Genomic DNA, 20,703 nt, shown 5'->3' with positions numbered 1-20,703 from the left:
TCTCGTCCGTTGTTGTTGTTTTTATTTTCCTCCTTCAAAATGGAATCCGGATGCTCGATTTTAAGCGCGGTCGGGTTTTAAAAGCATCCTGCCCGGTTGGAAACGGGACAGTTTCGAAAAGATAAATAGCGTCACGCAAGGTAAACCCCAAACATATCGAAAGCTGCTCGCCAGCATCTTCTACGGTGCAGTTGGCTTCCCGTGGAAAATCCCGAGAAGAGCCAGCGCAAGCGAAGATAATGATGATGACACCGAAGCGCATCATGTCACGAGTCGTTGAGAATCGTGTTGTGGAAAATTGAAATTAATCTTGCCATTCCTTCCCGCACGGTTGGAGCATCAACCAGCCGGGCATCGTTATTGGTGCCATAACTCTTTTCGCTCGTCCGCACCCCAGCACACCTCGGGAAGGCAATTTTCCACCCACTTTGCAAGTGTCAACGTCTTGCGAGGCGTTTCCTTACTTTACAATCACGCGGAGACGTGCATCCTGATGCACGATGGCACGATAAATCGATCGATACTGGTACGGAGAAGGATTTATTGTTCTTGCCGTTTTGCACGGTGTAAGGAAGGATGTGGCACAAAGTAAACAACGTTACGCTCCACTAATCCAGTCGCTCACGTATGAAAGGGTCTGGCTGTGCTCTGCACACTCGATACATGATGAGATACACCGATGTCACCGTGCGGAAACATTTATCCTTACAGAATATCGGTGGCGAACCTTTTAAGGCTGTTCTGCTACTCCACGTGTCCAGTTGACTTCCTAAAGGGGTTTCTCCCCCGAGACCGACACGCACCTTGCGGACGTGTAAAACCGCTCCCTAGGTACGCAAATGGAACGCACCTACCCGGCTAGGATAAATAGGCTCCGCTGGCGCTCCCGTAAATCCCCTACGGACAAATCCGACAACCAGCTAGCCCGAACAACTTGCTAATGATAAAGTTGACAGCGCTCCCGGTGGCGCTAAAGTTCCGTTAGTCACCTGCCGCAATCGGTTACATCCGGTGCGGAAGTGGGTGCTACGAACAAAAGCGCTATCCACGGAAAGAAACACGTGAAAAACGTGTTCCGTTTCCGGTTTGACGAGCGCAAGTGTGTTGTCTGTTCGAATCGAAGCATACGCTTCCGATGGTGCGACACGGCATTTGACAAGAAAGTGACTTTCTACCGAGTGCCACTCAACCTGAACTCCACCTAATGCTAGTGGGCGTCGGAGTGCTGGATGAAGAAAAAAAACTGGAAAAACAAGTGGAAAACCCATAGCGCAACTGTCACCCCGGGAACACGGTTGACACGATCATCCGCAGTTTACCGTCAGCCTGTCTGACATCGAATGTGGCTACCACTGGAAAACAGAAAATCGGGGACGAAAAAAAGCAATGAGGAGAAAAAAAAGCGTACCGTTCGTTTTCAGGGTGCAACGGGAAAGAAAATGCTAAGATGCCCGCATTAGGAGGTTCAGGTAGAAAAAGGATAGAATATAACGAAAGAAAAAACAATTCATCCCCCTCTCACACTCACACACAGTACCACATAATCCCAACGCCGGTCTGCATCCATGATCGTTAACTTGGCCGTGAGCAGAATGCAGATTGACGGCTTGTCTTTGGAGCCGATGGTACGGTTCGATTAGGGTTGGCGAACGAACGCGCTAAATCGCACTGACGACACCTTCAACGATGATGGCGCGACGTTTATGCGGTTTCGATGTGACATGCCGATGTATTTTGTCCGCCCGACAGCAGAGCACAGCTGGAACATGCGTCCTTAGAAGTGGAAAAAGAAAAATGGTGAAGGCGGCATACGGTTTCTTCCACTGTCATTTTCCCTCTTTTTATGTGGCCTCGTTCCCTTCAATTTTGCTGCATATTAGCAACAGATTTTCACCGGCTGAGGATGAAGGAAAGTAATGATGGAGGTAATTAGCGAGTTAAGACATTTGAGTCACAAGCAGAACAAGAAAAGGAGAGGAGAATCGTTACTATTGTGATAGAGTTAGAGATGTACAACTAAGGATAAATTCTAAAATTGTCAAATTGATACAAGTAATATATAAAGCACATCACGCACTCTATCTATCGTAAATGTTTCTTTCAAAGCTGAAGGGTCTAGATCTCTGATTATATTGCAATCCATTTTTCGTCCTCGTCCCAAATCGCTCAACTACGAGAGTGGACCAAAATATCTATCATTCTGTCACAAATCACCCTCACGGGTCTCAAGCGTCCGACTTTTCCAAGAAGCCACGGGTCATGATAATAATACCCGGAAAAATGCTTCCCCACAAAAATCAAAACCTCAAATTGCTCTGTTTAAATTCCACCCACAAATGGCATGTACGTAGGCGGCGAACACTAACGAACACTAGGCACGTGCGGGTTATACCGGTCTAGAGCCAAGAAACCCTAGCAAACGGATAGCAAAAACCGGTTCGGTCACTCGAACCGGAAATCTCCCCAAGAAAAGTCCCAATAAAAACGGACTACAGCACGCGTGTGAAGCAGACCCGTGTAATCCTTTCGGTTAAGGGGAATGTGCGAAGAGAAAGAAAAATATTTTATCATATTTATGGTAGCAATAAAAGCGACAGATATCATGCAAAACAACCATAAATAACACCAGGACAGGATAGCTCAAGACACACAGGCGAGTGGAACTGCCTGGAACTTATTGTGTGATGCCGCCCCGGACCGAGCGCCATCGATGATCCAGTTGCACAGCTTCCACCACACACACACACACCCAAGCGCTAAGTGACGATCATGAACACTCGACGAACATTTTGGTCAGCAAGGTTTTTCTTTCTTTCCATGGCTCTCTCTCGCTCGCGGATTTTGTTGAACCGTATTCTGTGGAAAGGATATTCGCGCATTAGCTCGAACCAGAGGAGCAAACGCTTTCCGTTGGTACCAGTGCCCCAGGACGTATTTTAGCAGCGGATTTGCAAGAATCACATCGCGATTGCGATTGTTTTCCTAGCCTTCTGACCGCTCGAGGTGCTATTTCAAGACGCAAACAATCTAAACGCACGGTTTGCGCTGTGGAGTCATGAATCCACCGATGGTTGAGAGTTTTTGTTGAAGCTGCCTTCAACAATAAATCTCACAGATTTGGATACCAGGGAACAGGGATTTAAACAGCCTTGTAGCGTTTAAATCAAACTGAGTAAGGTTTACAGCATACGGAGTGAATTTAGTATATATTTTTAACCCTGTTCTTTTTCATTATTGAGCTTTAATAAGAATGTTTTTAAAACTTTCGAAAGCCACACCACACGGAACACAAACCAGCCCTGCAGTAGTTGAGCACAATTTCTCATCACTATCTGTAAATGCTTTAAATTTTCTGCAGATCTACCCACCCTGAAGCTCGAGCTCGGCATCAACATGAACCCGGAGGACATCGAGGAAGGAGACGACGTGTACTTTGAATGTAAAGTGAATGCAAATCCGTCTGCATACAAAGTGGTCTGGAAGCATAATGTGAGTATTCGTTCACTCTTTCCAATTTTTTTTTTTTTTGCTTTTCATCCCCCCGTTATATCTCTTTTCATTCGCTCATTTATTTATTCTTCGGTCGTCGCCATTTCCGGGGAGGGGCCGTTCTAGCCGTGTTGGTGTGGATTCGGTTCACAGTGAATGGAACGAATGGATTAAGGATGTGAGCACCCCCTTGTGATCGTGGTGGTGGTGGTACGCTTTTACGCTCCGCCTGATGGGTTGTACGCTTTCCAACGCACCGGATCTGTGGTTTTTCCCCATTCCCCGGTCGGAATGCCCGAAAACTGCAGTCCGAACAGTGCACCACTACCGGGACGAATGCCGGGTACGGTGTCGACGGGTTGAAATTGAGATTGCACTGCAACTTCAACTGCTCGCCCGTGGTTAGTGACCACATGTTGGCATTGCAATTGCTTTCCGAGCACGGCATTGCATCATCGTCATGCATATGCATCAAGCAAAACGCAAGATAAAGGCCGCAACCGAACTGGAGCGCGTCGTGTGAAAGAATCCACAAAAGCGGACGGCAATCGAAGAGGTACGAAATGACGACTTGAAGGCATTCGTTTTCGGGCGGGTGGTGCTTCTTTTGTGTAAGTGAAGCCGTAACACGATAACGCACGCTGAAGCGGATCGCCCACATCGATGCCGAGGATCAAGAGAAGGTTTCCTTCAAAAATACACACTCACACATTCGCAAATATGCATAGCATGCACCCGTGCTTGGTGCATCTGCATTAAGCAAACTGGGTTTTCTCAGTTTTTCGATAGCGTATCCTTCACGGCTGGCGTCTTCCAGCGTTTCGAAACCGACAACAGTAAGATTCAGAGCCCGTGTAGAATTCTTTTCTTTACCGTTCTATCCAATTCCTTATCCTACTCCCCCCCTCCAGAAACTCGGCAGCTGCTTAAAATGGCCGGCCTCAGACAGGCTTCGGGGCAAGGAATCCAGTTAAAAGATTGCACTGTCAAGCGGCTGCATTCTCGTGGCAGCTCGCGTTTCGGTACTGGCAGGCGGCAATGCGGTTTCCATTTCGTGATATCTTATTTACATATGTCTCCTTATGCTTCCGCCTTATGCTTCCCGGGCTGCTGGTGGCTTTTGTTTTGCCGCTGAAGGATGTAGTGCTTGTGTTTCTTTCTTTTCTTTCCTTTTCTATTTTTTTCATCGAAAAAGTATATCGTTTCAGCGCCCCCGTTGCTTGCACGTACGTACAGCACGGCGTGGATTCAGTTGGTTTGTGACTCAATTTCGGCTTACCCATCGGCTACCAGCTTTTCGGATCGCATCCAGACGTTTCTGGGGGGCAGGAGACTGTGTCAATCGATAGCGAACACGAAAATGCACATTTTGCACAGCGATCACGAGCTGACAGCGTTGGCTATGCGGAGAAAAGTGGAGAATGCTCATCGTTAGCGTTGTGTCAGGCCGGATCATGTCAATAGCCGTAGACAGTATGCAGTTGATATTCTATCCGCAAAGTATTCTTGCTCGCAACAGTTCGCTTTCGATCAGTGATTTATTTTTACCGAGTTTTTGTGGAAGAACTAACTCCCGGAAAATGATAAAGAGCATCATCCTGTCAACACATTCGAAGAATAGTTCCGTTGTTTTGGATATTGATCTGATTTTTCTTAAAGAAAGAAGTGACACAAACTCGCGAGTTAAGTAAAATATTTTAAAAAATTTAACAGTTTTTAAATAAGCTAGCTTAAAGAGTTCCAACCGAACAAAGTTTGGAAAATGAACACAACGCGATGATGAGGCAAAATTGGATATATTGAAGGATTGTTTCAATTCACCAGCATAAAAGGATTGAATTTATTATTTCTTGATGTTTTTCGATAATATTTTAACCACATTCTGCCCGCAAAAGAGAACGTTTCATCCACGGCCAAAACCAACATCGCTCTCCGAACAGAAGCACAGAGCATCCTTTGAGGGCCTTTTTTTCCTCCTTAATATATATTTTTTGACTGCTTCGAACGCTCATTGCATCCACTGAAACCAAACGATTCAAACACATGGTGCCACGAAAAGGAGAAAAACAAACCCACACACACACTCACACACCATCCAAGCCATTTTCAGCTTTATTTCGCTTTTTCGTACTGCAGTGTTAGAATGTTTTATTTTAGTTTTAAGGCTCACCCGTGTGGCAATGTATAACATTTCAGTCACGTCCGCAAAACCGGCCGCAAAATCCTACGTTGGTCCAAGCCCGAAGGATCAAGTCCGTCCCATACGATATGCATATTGAAGACGTTAAAATAATAAATTCCGCTCGTCCGGCGTCTTCGCTGTCGCCGTCATCATCGTCATCCGGTGCGCAACGTAGCAGCGATTGATATACGCGGTTCCAGCCCGCTGGCTGGAATTCCGGTCCGGACATCCACATTCCCACACGATCACACTCGTTCGGATGCGTCGGATGAAGTTGGTGGGGTTTTTTTCTTTTTTTGGGAGGGTGAGATGAAGCCAGTGTCAGTCAGCTAACGCCTAGGATGTGTGCTTTACCTCGGTCTCCCATCTGGAAAAGGGATTGACTTTAATGGCCTACCATGTAAAAGCCAAGTGCAGGAATATGAAAGGAAGGAACACGCCACAGCCACAAGCTAAACCATCATAAGGAGTGCGAACGAAAATTCCATCCCAAAAATATGTGGCAATGTGAATCGACCAGAAAATATCCAATATTCGATATTCTTTACCGCACTGCGCCATCCCGTGCCGCTCGTTCAAGCCTTATTGAGGAATTTCGAACGCAAGGCAGGGGGATGAGAGCCATGGGGGGGGGGGGGGGGGGTTGTACCGGAGACGGCCACAAACTGTTTCCTTCATGGAGACAAGCATCAGAGCTTCGGGTCATAAAGTTATTTCGATGTTGGATGTGGCGTTGCCTTTTTTCACTCCCCTTCGATATCCCTCTCTGTCTCTCTCTCTCTCTTTACTCCTCTTCTTTGGAGCTGCCTTTAAAGTGCCTCACTAATTCTGGCGTTCTCCCTGTAACGGTGGGACACCGGTGTCGAAATCTTATCCCGATCCTGATTGCGTCTGATCAGGTCACCCAACATTGGGCACCCCTGAACCGAAACGCCAACCGGATGAACGATGGAACGGACAAATCTGTGAGATTGTGTGCCGGTGTGTGTGTCCATGTGAAAAATGCTGCCTTTTCACTTTCTGTCCGCAATGCTGCGGTTGTCGGCTATCGACCTGCTCCACCGGATGCTGCTCCAGACATATCCACACATATTATCCTTTTGGCTACGTGCTGAAGAGGTGATCCAGATTTTATCTAAATGTTTTATACAATCCCCCACAGACCGCTTTTTTTGTAGAGAAATATTTTCGGAATGTTCAAAATTTCCCTGCCAACGATAGGTTTGCAAGCCGCTTGGTTTTCGTTATCCAAAGGGCGTTAGCGAAAGAGTTTGACAATTTATTTTTATCGGTTCGTCTAGCCGGTTTCAATAATCTCTGGTCAACATTTGCTAACATGGTGGACCTTTCATTGTGAAGGTCACCACAAACAGTGGTGACTGAATGAAGGACAGTGATGCTTTGGAGCTATGATTTAAATATGATTGGCTGGGAGAATGGTGTACAAATCCTTTCAAATACAAAAATCCATAAAATAGGAAAAAATAGTTAAATTTCAATTATTTTAAACCAGCAAATTACAAAAACTCCCCTTGAAACTCATGTTTCAACCACCAAAACCGATATTAAAAACAAAAAGTCCAAGATTCAATCAACCTTCCCACGGGAAACGGTTTCATCTCACAAGCTGTCCAAGCCATATAATTGTAAAAACAAAAATTACACCAAGCACGATAATAATAGTAATGACGGTGTCGTACGGTCGGTTCGCTTTTGTAGCACTCGCGGTCACTCGAACAAAACCCAACTGTTCGTGTCGTGTTTTTAGCGGCCTTCGCCATGCCAACAGCAAAAAGCGCTAAAACTGACCGAGCTTGGCTTTGCAGCTAGCTGGAGCGGTGGGCTATGCTATGTTTCCCTGCTGTGCACTGCCCCGAAAAGGTATGACCAGCAGGAAAATAGGCGATCCAATGGCGCTTTTCGGGGGGGAGTAATCGTACCGGGCGTCACCGTCTACTTCGTAATGATAATCATCCCGGGGTCGATTGTGTGCCATTCACGATATTAACCACAGGCAGGGCAAACACACACACAAATTACCACAGAAACCTAAAAGTGAACAGTGGCAAGCACAGCACAGCACACACACACACAGTGACAAAGGCGAAAAAAATCGTCAAACCCCGGCGACCATGTTTGACTTGATTGCGGTTGTAGGCCGACTGACATTGTGCCAGTAACGGAACCCGGTGGCAACAGCTGTCCTGTTCGCCTTGATTAAGGTTGGCATTTTTCCCATTTTCCACAATGTGGTATTTTTTAGAGTGTGCTCATTTTTTCCCTCTTTCATGCTTTTTTTTCCTCCCATTCGTACTCCTCGTGGTTTCTTTTCCTTGTGCTGTTTTTTTTGTGTTCTGCTTGCTTTGTGTCATGTGTCCTTTTTTCCATGGCGCTTTCTTTGTGTTTGTGGGTGTTTTTTTATATTTTTTTTTCACATTTTCAAACCTGCATCGTTTTTCCCACTCTTTGTCACGGTGCCTTTCCTTCGCCTTATCTTGTTTTCACTTTATTAACCTTTCCACCGGCCGCCACCTCACTACGCTGGACACCTTGTGTTTTACAGCGAAAGAATAACAGCAATTTAGCCAAACGAAGCAAACAAACCAAAAGAAAAAAGTACAGACCACGGGGTTGCCCACCCAAATCGGTTCTCCATTTGCACCCCCAGCGGGGCCTCCGACCATGGCTTCCCCCGAGTTGCCTTAATTTTTTCAGTTGTCTAGCTTCGTTTTTTGTTTGGAAGCGTTGTCCGTACCTAAAAATTGGGCAGCCTTCGTCAATTTGAGTCTTTGTACAACATTTTACGCATGAACGAACATAAATTGCATACAAAAGGGAATGCCAATTTTAAAACGATCAACATTCACGGAGTCTTCCCGTCGCTTCAGGGCGCACGTTGAACATTGGCCGGGAAAGAATGAGTAAAAAGAAAAATACACACAAAAGAAGGACAGTTTTTTTTTATTTGCCTTTTGACTTTTTTATTTCATTATTTTTATCTCATAGTCATGAGGTAATTTTTGGGCATAATCTCGGCCTCAGACTGTATTGTACAGTCAATCAACGCGGGCACAAAAGATGACCAAAAACCATTCATTAAAAATTACTTCGACGGGCGGGCTGCATAAAAGATGGACATGAAGCAATAACTTACTTGGTTTTAGGACACTTTTTTTCACTGGTTCGGGCAAGTAACTTCCTTATGAAGCTTTCGAAACATTGATCAAGAACGTGTTTGTTTTACTTCGTTTATATTTTTCAATTTCAAAACAAAATATTTTTCATAGGTCCACGACATTTTCCAGATAAACTTTAAAACCGCAAACACTAAAATGATTCATTCTCGGTTGGTTGTGCATCTCCCTTGCTATCACGATCGAACGATCCGAGGTCATAAACCATTTAATCGACCCATCTCCATCTCTTATCTGGCATACGAGAACTTCTTAAAACATCGCTGCCCCATCCTAACGAGGCTAGTAAAATCTTTGTCGCGGTTGTCTTTAGTTGTCTGCACTAATAATTATCTGTCCTTTTGCCACCCGGCATCAACCACCGCCAGTGCGCTACGCAGCTAACAATTTACTAGCACCGAAGTTTAAACATGATGAAGGCTATTTCATCGTTCACCGATTTGCAACCTACGCTATGTGACCTCCGTCGGACGTCTTTCAAAGAGCGCTGCCGCCGAGAGAAAGAAAAAAAAACGACGTCGAAAACGAAACGACACAAAACCTCAACTTAAAATAAGTTGAACGTCTGCCCAACGACTAGTCCGCCAAACACACGCACACACCAACAAAAAATAAGGCGGATAAAGACACTAACGATGAGCAGAATACAAAAGCAGTAGCATCCGCAATGGCAACAGCAACATCAACGGCAGCAGCATTAAAAATGGAAAACTGCGCTTCCCAAAAACCGGACCGAAAATGAGCCACCCCTTGACGGAAAAGTTTTCCCTTAACGAACTGGCCTTCTCGCCAGCGCCCGTGTTAGCCTTCCGCGATTTGCCGGACCATTACGGTGGCCATGCCGAAAAAAAAGACAAGAAACTCTTGCTGGTGGAGAGCGACGAAAAAAAAAGAATCACCACCCCCGCCGCCTAAAGTAAAACAGACACGAAAAACGCAAAAGTTTTTCCTCATTTTACAAGTTTTGCCTTCACCATCGGGCTTTTGCATTACTGACCGAAGAAACTGTGGATGCGCACGGTTGAAGGGTTGGAGGGTAAATTAAATTTTCGACTCAACGGTCGACGGGACGGGCGTCGGCGTGGCGAAAACTCTTTCATGTCCGTCATGCTTTCAGACATCTCGTGCCGCTGCAGACGATCCCCGACCGAGCTCGGTGTGCAGCCGGGAGGACGCTTTTCAACGCTCGATTGAACTGCTAACGTTGCACAGCACAGCAACCCTACGACCCTTGCTGCTGCTGCTGCTACAAATGAACTGCATTGAAATACATAAAAAGTCAATGACAGTATGATCGACATCGTCCAAGCATGTTAGGCAGCCGCTATGAAACTCTCGTTCGGGCGAAGAAAAAAATCGAAACATGCTGGCCGAAGTGCTGGCCGGGTTTTGGGAACCCGTTTCAATCATCAATTAAATTAAATAAACATCTTTATTGGATTTGGCTTTCGCTAAAGGATCAACAGCATTGTTTCCTATCCGGCACTGTTGTGGCCGGTGTGAGGTAATATGCTGGAAGGATTTATTAAAAAACTTTGAGCGCCCACAATCTGCGTGCTTCAAATGACGAGGGTTTGCTTTATTGAGTCAAACAGTGCTAATTCCCGCGAAAAAAAACCGGGGAGCAATTTTAATAACGTTCTTGCAGTGGAATGTGCTGTAGAAAATACTTTCCGTGGATGGCTGTCTCGACTGAAACACTATGGTATGGAGGAAACAATTTAGTCAGTTTATAATATAGTGTTTAATAATGTTAAATATATTTCAAGAAGTTTTAATTGCAATAATTTTGAAATTATACTCAAACACTATTTCCTTTAAAATATTGCAATCAGGTACATCGTACGCTTAACAACCTTGTTCGACTTTAAAAAGCAGTGCCTCATCGTTATCGAATGTTTACTGGCCAACCACTTTAAACCGAACCTCACATGACCGTTCCCTTAAAGCTTGCCAAGCTTAACCGTTGAAACCCCTTTTTTCTCAGCTGTTACCATCCATCAAGCTTCTAGTAACTATGTGGTCATCGCATCTAGAGAATAACAGCAATAAAAACTCCCCGTCCCTGCGACTCGACGAGCGCACGACCATGGTTCAAATGTGGCTTCCACCGTGCCAGGCCTCGCTGCACCGACAACTGTTGAGGATTTGCTACTGCTGCTCGTAAATGTTATGTAAATTTTTTATTTCTGGTCCCTTCCCTTACATCACCCGGAAGGAGCAGTTGCTACTACACACACATACACACACTCACACCGCTATTTTGAAGAAGCAAAACGGTCCCTGCTGATGCTGATGGTGAGCCATGACCGTACATATGTGTGTATTTGGCCCATGATGCCGATGCTGCCCGCAATCTGAATCGGTGCGTCAATAACTCAAACACTTTTCCTATGTAAAACCGGGGCCCCATAAAATGGTCGTAAAAAAGGATAATAATAAATGCATAAATTTACACACCGACCGCACTGACCGAAGGGAAAGAGATTCCTTCCTTTTTTTTGGTTTGGGGAGAACAAGAATAACGATTCTTTGCTCGTTGAGGTTTTTGCGTAAATGGATAGGGAGTGAACTACAGAGTTTGCAAGCGAGAGCGAGAGAGAATAAGTACGGCCGGATTTGACGTCTCCCCAACCGGAACAGGAAAATCTGACCAACAACTTCAGCTTTTATTTCACCCAAACGAATGATTGGACCATCGGCTAAGTGAAGTTTAATTAAATTTTGAAAGCTTTTATTCTCATTTGCCGCATAACGAGAACATCCATCGTACGGTAGCACTATTATCTTCATTATACTATAATACTCTCACCACTACACCAGCACATACATGCCCCGGAACCAGATCAAAGCTTGGTGAATTATGATTCCCAACCGCTGCTCCGCTTGCTTCGGAAACATTCAATTATTTTGAACCTAAACTTTAAGAACCTGCTGCTGCTGCTGCTACCGTGCCGGTATCCAACGACAACATCGATGACGTTTCCAAATCCTTCCTTTGAAGAACACCATCGCATCTGCTGGCTTTGTACGCACGATTGGTATGATCCGTTCCGTACATAATAGATGATGTGCTATCCAATTCGGTTTCCAGTTTCAAGCTACTTCAAACTGCAACGACCACAGACCGTTAGCAAAGCCATGCATCAAGTGCCGGTACCAATGTGCCGGGTTTCAAGCAATCTTCAAATGGTTCCTTCCACAAGTCAACTTCCCGAGCTTCCGCAAAACGGTCCGATGCGTCGACTCGGTATGTGAAAGCGCATCGAAGCTTGTGTATGAGCTCCTTCGAGCTGGGAAGAACGGAACGGGTGCAAAAACTCGTAGGTGATGATTCACTGTTCTGGATAAGAATGAGCGAGTGAAATTGATACTTTTACTGCATCGGAGTTTTCTTCACCGGCTTATCGAGAGAAGTTTTTTTGTGTTCGTACATGTCTTTGTGTCCGCTCGCCTTGGGTAGTGACTAGTGACCAGCTATTAGATACGCTGAATCACATTTAAAGGCTCCTGCCAGGTTTAAGTCTTTCGTGGAAAATTCTTTTGTAAGATGAAGCTACAACTATTGAAAGTGTACAGTACAATCAATACAGCCAAAGGTTAGCAGCATAGACTGATTCTTCACGAACAGTAACAAGGTGTCAAAAATGTGTGATCTCTCTTTTTGTGATACAATCATTGTAGAAAAAAGTTTAATAGGAAAACTTTTCACGCTGTCGATTCCATTTCTGTCGGATGTCTTTTATTTTGACAAGTGTTGTCACTGCAAGGGTCGTTACTTCACATCACTGTTCTGGGAGCCTGGAGTTAGTTTTACCTTTTAAGTAAAAAAATGGTTGAGATTTGGTCATGTCTAGTTATAAATAAAATCAAATATGAGATTATTTAAGCACTGAAAATCTTCCTTTGATTCACGATTTGCTTGGAGCAAACAACAATCTTACACTGCATACATTTTTATTTTCTTCGCTGCACCTACTTCTAACTGTTTCGGACACGATGTCACCCGATCGTTAGCAATTGCTGTCAATGCGTTTTTATGGGTGAATGGTGCTAAGTTTATGGTTTTTTCATCGGTGCCTGTGCACCACGGTTCGGAGCTGGCAAATGCCCCTTTTCGCCCCATGCTGTATTTGTTCCATTATTCCATTCAACAAACTTTTAATACTTTCCTGCCAACTGGATTCCATTTGTGCCTCATTCGTACGACCGTTGGTTTCGACGCGTCTCGTGCCTCCTCTCACCCTCAAGGAGCACGGATTGTTTCGCTGGCACTGTACTTCCGCGGTTTCCACAATGTCCGGAAGTGTCCTTACAAATACGACAAACGATCTAAACGCTGATCCGATCCGGTAGCGGCAGCGGGATAGGAACGGAATGGCAATAAAATTTTACATTGCTTGCAAAACCATTTCGACATCGTGTTCCCGCATCCCCGTTTCTTCTTCCCCCGGAACGAAACGATGGCCGACTGCCGTTTGCCGAATCGAACTGCCAAAGGAAATGGTTGATAAAATTCAATCGCCCTGAACGCAGGCTGGACAACACCGAACTGGAACCATGTCGTCGGTCCCGTGTTCCGACCGGATGGTGCAGTGCATCCGGTGCCCATAATCGTCGCTTTGATTTTGAACATTTCCAACATTGGCCAACAGCGTGCGGCGACACTAGGACGACGAAACAAATGGAGAAAGCAAGAAGATACTGTTAGCAATTCGTACGTACATACCAACAACACACACACACACACATACATACTAAAGATGGGAAAGAAAGGAAAACTTTTTGATAACATTTTATTGCCTACATTGATTTTACTGCTTATTGGAATTCGCTTCCGCAATTTTCATGTCACGTTCTCCGCCACGGTGAAGGCCGGAAATTTAAAACCATCAAACTGAAATGGTCACACGAACAAACAAATCAACAAGAAAGTACAAAGGCTGGAAAGGCAAGGAAGGAAGGCTAGAGAACCAGGATCCTTATACCGCAGACAAACCACTTTTCTTTGGCTTCCCAACAATCCAAAGTTAAACAGAACTGACCATGGAGGCGTAAGAAAGTGGCCCAAAAAAGGGCGACTTTTGATTGTTGGACTTTTGTTTTTATTCAACGCTTTCTTTCAAGCATCCACTGAAGAGATCAACTGCATTTATGCATTTCGGGAGGAAAACTTTTGCTCGCTGGAAAATACTAAGTTGGACCGATTGCTGTTATTGTTTCACGGTTACTTCAGGGATAAGGGATTTCTTTTTTCATCTATTCAAGGCAGTTAAAATCAAAAAGCTATCGAGTTAGCGATCCAACTTATCGAAATTGTGTGAATTATCAGTTTGAAATAGTTTTCTAATAGCAAACCTAGGGAAAAAACATCATTCATAATGTGCATCCCTAACCAATGGGGTCAATTATTTTTCGGTAAGTGTGCTATTTTATCCCGTCCGATGAACGCTCGTCCAGGAAAGGCGCATCCACTTTGAAACTCGAAAATGGCGATCGAACCATACCACGACCCGGTTCGTTGTCTACCGTTGCGCGGTACCGGGGCCGGCTAGAATCAATTAAAAAACTATGGACGAACAATTTGATTGGAAAAGTTCCACACCATCGATTGTCGAGCAGTTTTTCAATTAAATTAAATTCTTCCAGCCCCATGCAACGGCCCCCCATTTGCAAGGGGTTCCATATTTTTCGCCCAACATATCGCGGCTTTATTGCGGTTCAAGAGTTTTGTTTGACTCCTGAATCCCGAATGCTTGGAGGTTAGTCGGGTGGATCTTACCTCGTTCGTGGTTTACCGTTCGGCGAATATCTTCGCTCGTTTTTGGAGTAACGCTGCAAATGCGATCCAAAGGCTTAAAATAGAACTTTTGCTCTGTTTACCAAGAACTTCGCAAAATTCGGAGAAGAGAGCAAAATGTGCATCTCGCATCTAGCATGGTCAAAGCCGAAAGACACATGGCGATCATTTGTTACGAAGTACAAAAGGGTACATTTTAATCGTTTAGAGCCAAAATAAAAATTGAAGCTGTTTGCTGAAATGGTTTTTTGGGGTATTCTTTTTGTTTGATAGGAACGGGCGAGTCATATTTTGAAATTTATAACTTTTGATAGAAAACCTAAAACACGTTTCCGATGGAGACGCCTGGTGCTTCACAACATTTATTGTTAGATGTTTCGACGTTTCATATAAATGAATATTTCGCCGGAATATATATTTATATATTCAAAGTACAAAGCTCGAAATCAATAAATCAACACATATTTAAGAGTTTAATACTCAGCTCTGCGTCTTTCTAACGAAATAATTTCATCGCATCTAATTTGTAGTATTATAATACTCACATTTGAATGTTAAACCCAATAAAGCTGATAGCATTTACTAAATGACACCAACAACCATCCCTATCCCAGATTTTCTTATGCACAAAAGAAAACATCTATTGTAAACGTTCGCTCGTCAACAGAAGCTTTCAACCGCACGCAACCGAAAAGATGCTAATGGTCAGTTTAACGATCGACCGACTCTTTTCGCCGACGAAAAAGCAAAATAGGAAGCTTAAACCAACGTCCACAATTAACGCCATCGTCGCGAATGGTGAACCATCATTGCTAGACCATCGTCACCACTCGGCCCGATGCCCTTTCAAATGGATGCCTCAATTTGAAACGATTAAAACGAGTTGCACTTCTCGTGTCCTGGGACGAAGACGAAAAAACAGCCTCAACTTGCAGAGAGAAAAAAAAAGACAACTTTGCTCCACCGTGTAATGGCCAACGATTTAAAAGGAACGAACGTTCCATGGTTCAAAATATCAGCCCATTCAACCGCCTCCGGAACTGGGCGGAAACGAAGTGTAATTTTCATTTTCGCTGCACTCTTGATTACTCCATTCCGATTTCGTTTGGCTTTCTTTTCCTATCAGCAAGCACATCGTGTGCAGAAAAGAAAGATCTTTTTTTTAACTTTCTACTTTGAGCTTCCGGACTGCCATCGGAAACATTCATCCTTGAATGGACTGCACGACGCGTAAGGACGGTCGATTGCTTCTTAAAATGCTTTCCCGTCTGGTGTCTATGTCTAATGACAATAATAATTTAATCTACTGCGCAATCCCAATTCAAACGTTGTTTTTAAAATGACATTGTTAAACAACGACACCCGACACAAGAACGCGTCAGTAACTTTTCCGCGTACCGGCACTGTCCTACATTGATATCGGTAAGCATGCTACACGCCGAGAAAGGAAATAAAAACGACTGCCGATAACGAGCAGTTCCATTTTCTTACCAACAATCACGCTGCTTCACATGCACGTACGCAACCAACAGAGAGAAGAACAAAATGCTGGTAGAGCTGTTCCCGTTCCCGAAGTACTACCAGCTATGCCTTTCTGTTCTTTCTCGTTCCGGAAAAATAAACAAACTTAACCGTTCACCGAAAAAGGCGCTAGTGCTTCTTTTTTGGTTTTATCCCCTTCACTTTTCCACGCAATCACACCCATACACACGCACATTGTGCTGCTACTTCTGGAAGAAAACCTTGAACGCCATCGTTCGGTACTGAACCATCATCGTTCCTGGTAGGATTTGCACCCTTCGACCATGGCTCTACTCGTTCGGCATAGTTACCAATTTCTATTCAGCCAAGCTGCTAGGAGAAAACACAAAAGAAAAAAAAACCCTTCAAACCCATCCTTAAGGACGGCCGGCGTGCCTTGTTTATGCTGCACCATAAAAGTGCTTTTCCGCGCGTCCAAAATAAACGTTGAATGAACACATTTTGGCTGCTAGAATTTAATTTTCTTTTATTACTTTATTGTTTTTGTAATCATTGCGCGCCGTGCTAAGGGAGCGTCTTGACACGGCGAAGGATAGATATAGGGCACTTTGCTTCCCCTGCCTTGCTTTTGCAACAATGTCCTAGAAACGATAGCCACCGATATGAAGGGGACAGCCATCGTCACAGGACACTGATGCCAAATTTTCCGTCACCGTTCACGGTTGCGCCAAATGACGCAAAATTGGTACAAAATGACAGTTTTAACTTCGCTTCTCCCAATCCGACTCTTTGGTGATCTTTTTTGTTGTTTTTTTTTTCGGATGATGATCGAAATTTTAAACGGAAAAGCTTGTCAGAATGTTGTTACTGCTCCAGCGGCTATACGTTTGGTGGAGAAGTTGTGTTACTTTACTGCTTGAACCGAATCTCACAGCTTGTTGGTGATGGACTTTAATATGGCTTTAGCATCGCTGTTGTTATAACGATGTTATGCATTTTCCTTCGTGCTTCGCTCTAATGACTAGCGTTGTCTCATCTTAATCATGGAGGCGCATGGTAGCTCATCCTATGAAAGTGGCCGATGGAACCGAAAACATTCTATAAAATTGGGGAGGTCAGCAATACGACATCAATTGCTATCTTAGCCATATATTCGGCCAAACACCTCGAAAATATTGTCTGCTTGGGGCCTCGGAACCCATTGATTGTCCTCTGCTCTGGGAAGCTCGAGCTCATGAGCACTTGTGAGGGCTCGAAATACCTTCTCATGCGAACGAAATACCTTTCATGAAGTATATCAACCACGAGAAAAGTTACTTTCGTAACATTTCACTCAATAATATTCTTTCAATATTTTTGTATTCAAAAAATAATATTCTTTACAATGCAAGATTGCAACAATATTTCCCACAACACAATAAATAAGAGTTTTTTTTTTGAAACATCCCAAAATTGAAACTCCCATGGGCATATAACATGATTCGTGCCTCGTACACGTAGTATATCCACAAATTTCCATCAACGCTCACTACCTACCTTAAACCGTCCTCAATCAACATTACCCAGCGTGGCTCGAATTTAATGAAACGCTCAACAGTATTATTACTTTCGTATTGAAATACTTCCCTCTTCTACGTGCCTTTTCCCAAAATTCTACCATCAAAAATACCTTCAGACGTTTACTTTTTTGCTCTCCCTCTGTCTCGTTGCTAAATGTGCTTGATGAAAATCGATCCCTGTTCCGTGCGCCACACCGGCTAGCATAGCAACCGTACCTGCTGCAGTGACCGGGGCGACCCGGATGAATGTTATGGCCCGTCGCACACATACGCCGCATTATGATGCGTTATTTGTGCGTTTAACGCCAACTTACCACCGGCAGCAGCATGATCACAATATATGACACGCAGCGTCGCAATGGGAAGACGGCACAACAAGCATTCATAATCTCACTGTCATGAACGGAAGCATACAGCATTGGGAGGGGCAAACAAACACACACGACACACAAAAAAAAAACAACATAAACTAACTAAACCATCACCTGGTGCGGTGTTAACATGGTGACCACCTTTTTTCCCCCATGCGCAATGTCTGTAACCGTGTTTCATTCATGCTTTTTTATGACACCAACAGCATCGTGGATCCATCGTCAGTTTGTGCACGGTAAAGCTTGGCCACACACACACAAAAAACGATCTTTGCTTCTTGCACATTAAAGTGCTCTGTCGTGTTTTGCTCGGTACTTTATATTTTTCGTCCAACGAGCCTTCCGTTGCTGAATGCTTTCTCATCCTCTTCACCCCAGTAACCGTTACATTAAACGTACAGCTTCTTCTCCTATCACCTGAACGTGCACCTTAACGGATCCATTGCAAACAGCCGACGAATTTGTAGAAATATAAAAAACAACAACAAGCCCCCAAAAAACCAACAATCTGCCCAGCGACGGTGGCGCGCCCTAAACTGCGCTTCGGTTGTGTCTTCCGTGCTTGAGCCCCGGGCAGGGTAACAAAATATGGCGCGTACCGAAAACGCCCAACGGTGTGGTTTCTGCAGCCTCGTACAGCACATGGAGGCGCCTGGTAGCTCATCCTATGAAACTGGCTGCGTACGTACCGTGTGGAACGCGCGCGCGAGTAAATGGAAAATTCACCGTGCGCCCACTGCAGACTCTAAATAAATAATCATAATAATAAAGCTCAAATTTACTGCCTACGCACTTGTTTTTCCTCACTTTTGACTTTTGCTCAACCGCGGTCTCCTGCGACCGGCGTCGACCTCGCCGTCAAATTGGTTCCCTCGCACTGGCGCGATGGGTAAGTGTGTGCGTGTTTGCTTGCGCCCCGTAAAAGCAACGGCGCCTTACCTTCATTGCCGGGGCAGGTTTCGCAGCATCAGGACCGGTAGCATATTTTAATGATCGTAACGAAAATTTTATTTCACTTAATGTACCTAGTACCATCATCCCGCGAGGACATCCTGCTGTCATTTGCTAACAAACACCGCCGCCACCACCATCACGTTTCACTTGCTCATTTCGTGTCATTGACTAATAACTTCAAAGTGGTTCGCATGAGCAGCACAGCAGTGAACTAAGAGGCACCGACCGACCGACCGGGCGCACAAACAAACAGCGACACCTTTCGCAACCTGCTGCGAAAGAACGTCAGCTTCATTTGCGTTTTGCGATGGTCGCTTTGGGAAGCGGCAGCAAATGTAAGACGGCAGGAAGATTCGCGCTAAACAGCCGGCAGCGAAAACCACAAACATTTTGCGTTCATTTTTGAGACTCGATCCGTTTTGGGTACGGTGCGGAAGCATTTCAAAAGCAGCAAAGGCGTAGTGTTCGGTTTATGATTGCCAAACGATGCTATTCTCGCTGCTGGTGTGATGTAGAGCGCACTGATGCGCTACCAGCTTTTTCAGTGCCAAATCATTTGAACCAATTTTGTGTGTTTTGTGTTGTTTGTCTGTGTCTAAATGTTGCTTATTACTCGTTACAGGATCAAGCCGTACAGCACAACTCAAAGTCGGGTGTCATAATGAGCAGTACCGCACTGGCGCTGCAGACGGTGACGCGTCACCAGGCCGGCAACTATACCTGCATCGCCTCGAACGTCGAGGGTGACGGCGAAAGCAACACGGTTAACCTGAAAGTGATGTGTAAGTTTAAAAGCTTATTTATATCCATAGTGCATGTGTTACACGAGTAATCTTTATGGGGATCGACCTCTTCTTATCTAAAATTTTTACCCAATAGCTTTATGAGGATTTAAATTATTTTTCCCTAAGTTTTTAGTTTGTTTTCCGCCACTTTGAATTACGCTCTTGATAACTTATTAATTTAAGCTGTCTATAAACACTGTTCCTGTACTCGAAACGGTGCACAAGATAACATCCTCAACACAAAGAAAAGAAAATGAAGACTTTAATGATGGCAGTACCGAGAAAAGGATTTTATCACAACTTCACCGTCCTCGTCCACGTTATCACCCAACCAAGTGCTACACGTGCAGCAAACCGCTAAAGGTGAAGACGAGCGCGAACTATGCAGACATACACAAACAATAACACCATAACAAACTCTACCCGCAAGACGTCAACCGGAAGAAGCTGTGTACAGAGCGCAACCCTGTCACCGACCACAACGTATACAGCGCATCCTTGTGCGAAAGATTTTCCACCACACGTATCGCACCGGAAACAGCGCTAAGGATACAAGTGAATCCTTTTTCCAGCGAACACCGCCGGCAAACGCCAAGACAACCGAGACATTATTGACGTTACCATCCAATCAAACGGGCGACGACGGTAACGATGACAGGCGAAGCATCGTCACCCCAAAGCCAGCCATGATGCGACAAGACGCACACAAACACACACACAAACACCTTCCCACACACATAGAAACACGCACACCACGCTTTCGCTCTTGCAGAAGCTTCGAGGGCAACCGGCAAACCATTATTGATGATTATAGTAGTGGCAATTTATGAAACGGATTACGCTTTATTTGTGTTTTGTTTCACACGTTTGCTGTTTTGTTCTCCTTT

The 20,703-nt window shown here is 44.6% G+C and overlaps 1 protein-coding gene across 5 annotated transcripts in view; it reads left to right on the top strand.

Moving 5' to 3' along the window:
• The window catches only part of LOC118516845 (hemicentin-1-like), a 116,799-nt gene extending 96,711 nt beyond the window's left edge, over positions 1-20,088 (top strand). For all 5 annotated transcript variants that reach the window (XM_036062697.1, XM_036062701.1, XM_036062699.1 and 2 more), the window contains 3 exons: positions 3,359-3,489; positions 19,654-19,813; positions 20,000-20,088. In XM_036062697.1, the coding sequence (XP_035918590.1) occupies positions 3,359-3,489; positions 19,654-19,813; positions 20,000-20,073 (365 nt within the window). In that variant the 3' untranslated portion in view covers positions 20,074-20,088. The remainder of the gene's footprint in view (positions 1-3,358; positions 3,490-19,653; positions 19,814-19,999) is intronic.
• The last annotated feature ends 615 nt before the right edge of the window (positions 20,089-20,703 follow it).

Source organism: Anopheles stephensi, unplaced genomic scaffold (genome assembly GCF_013141755.1).
Source record: "Anopheles stephensi strain Indian unplaced genomic scaffold, UCI_ANSTEP_V1.0 ucontig4, whole genome shotgun sequence".
NCBI classification, from domain to species: domain Eukaryota; kingdom Metazoa; phylum Arthropoda; class Insecta; order Diptera; family Culicidae; genus Anopheles; species Anopheles stephensi.
The sequence above is the reverse complement of the archived record's forward strand: the minus strand, read 5'-3'. Positions and strand labels throughout refer to the sequence as shown.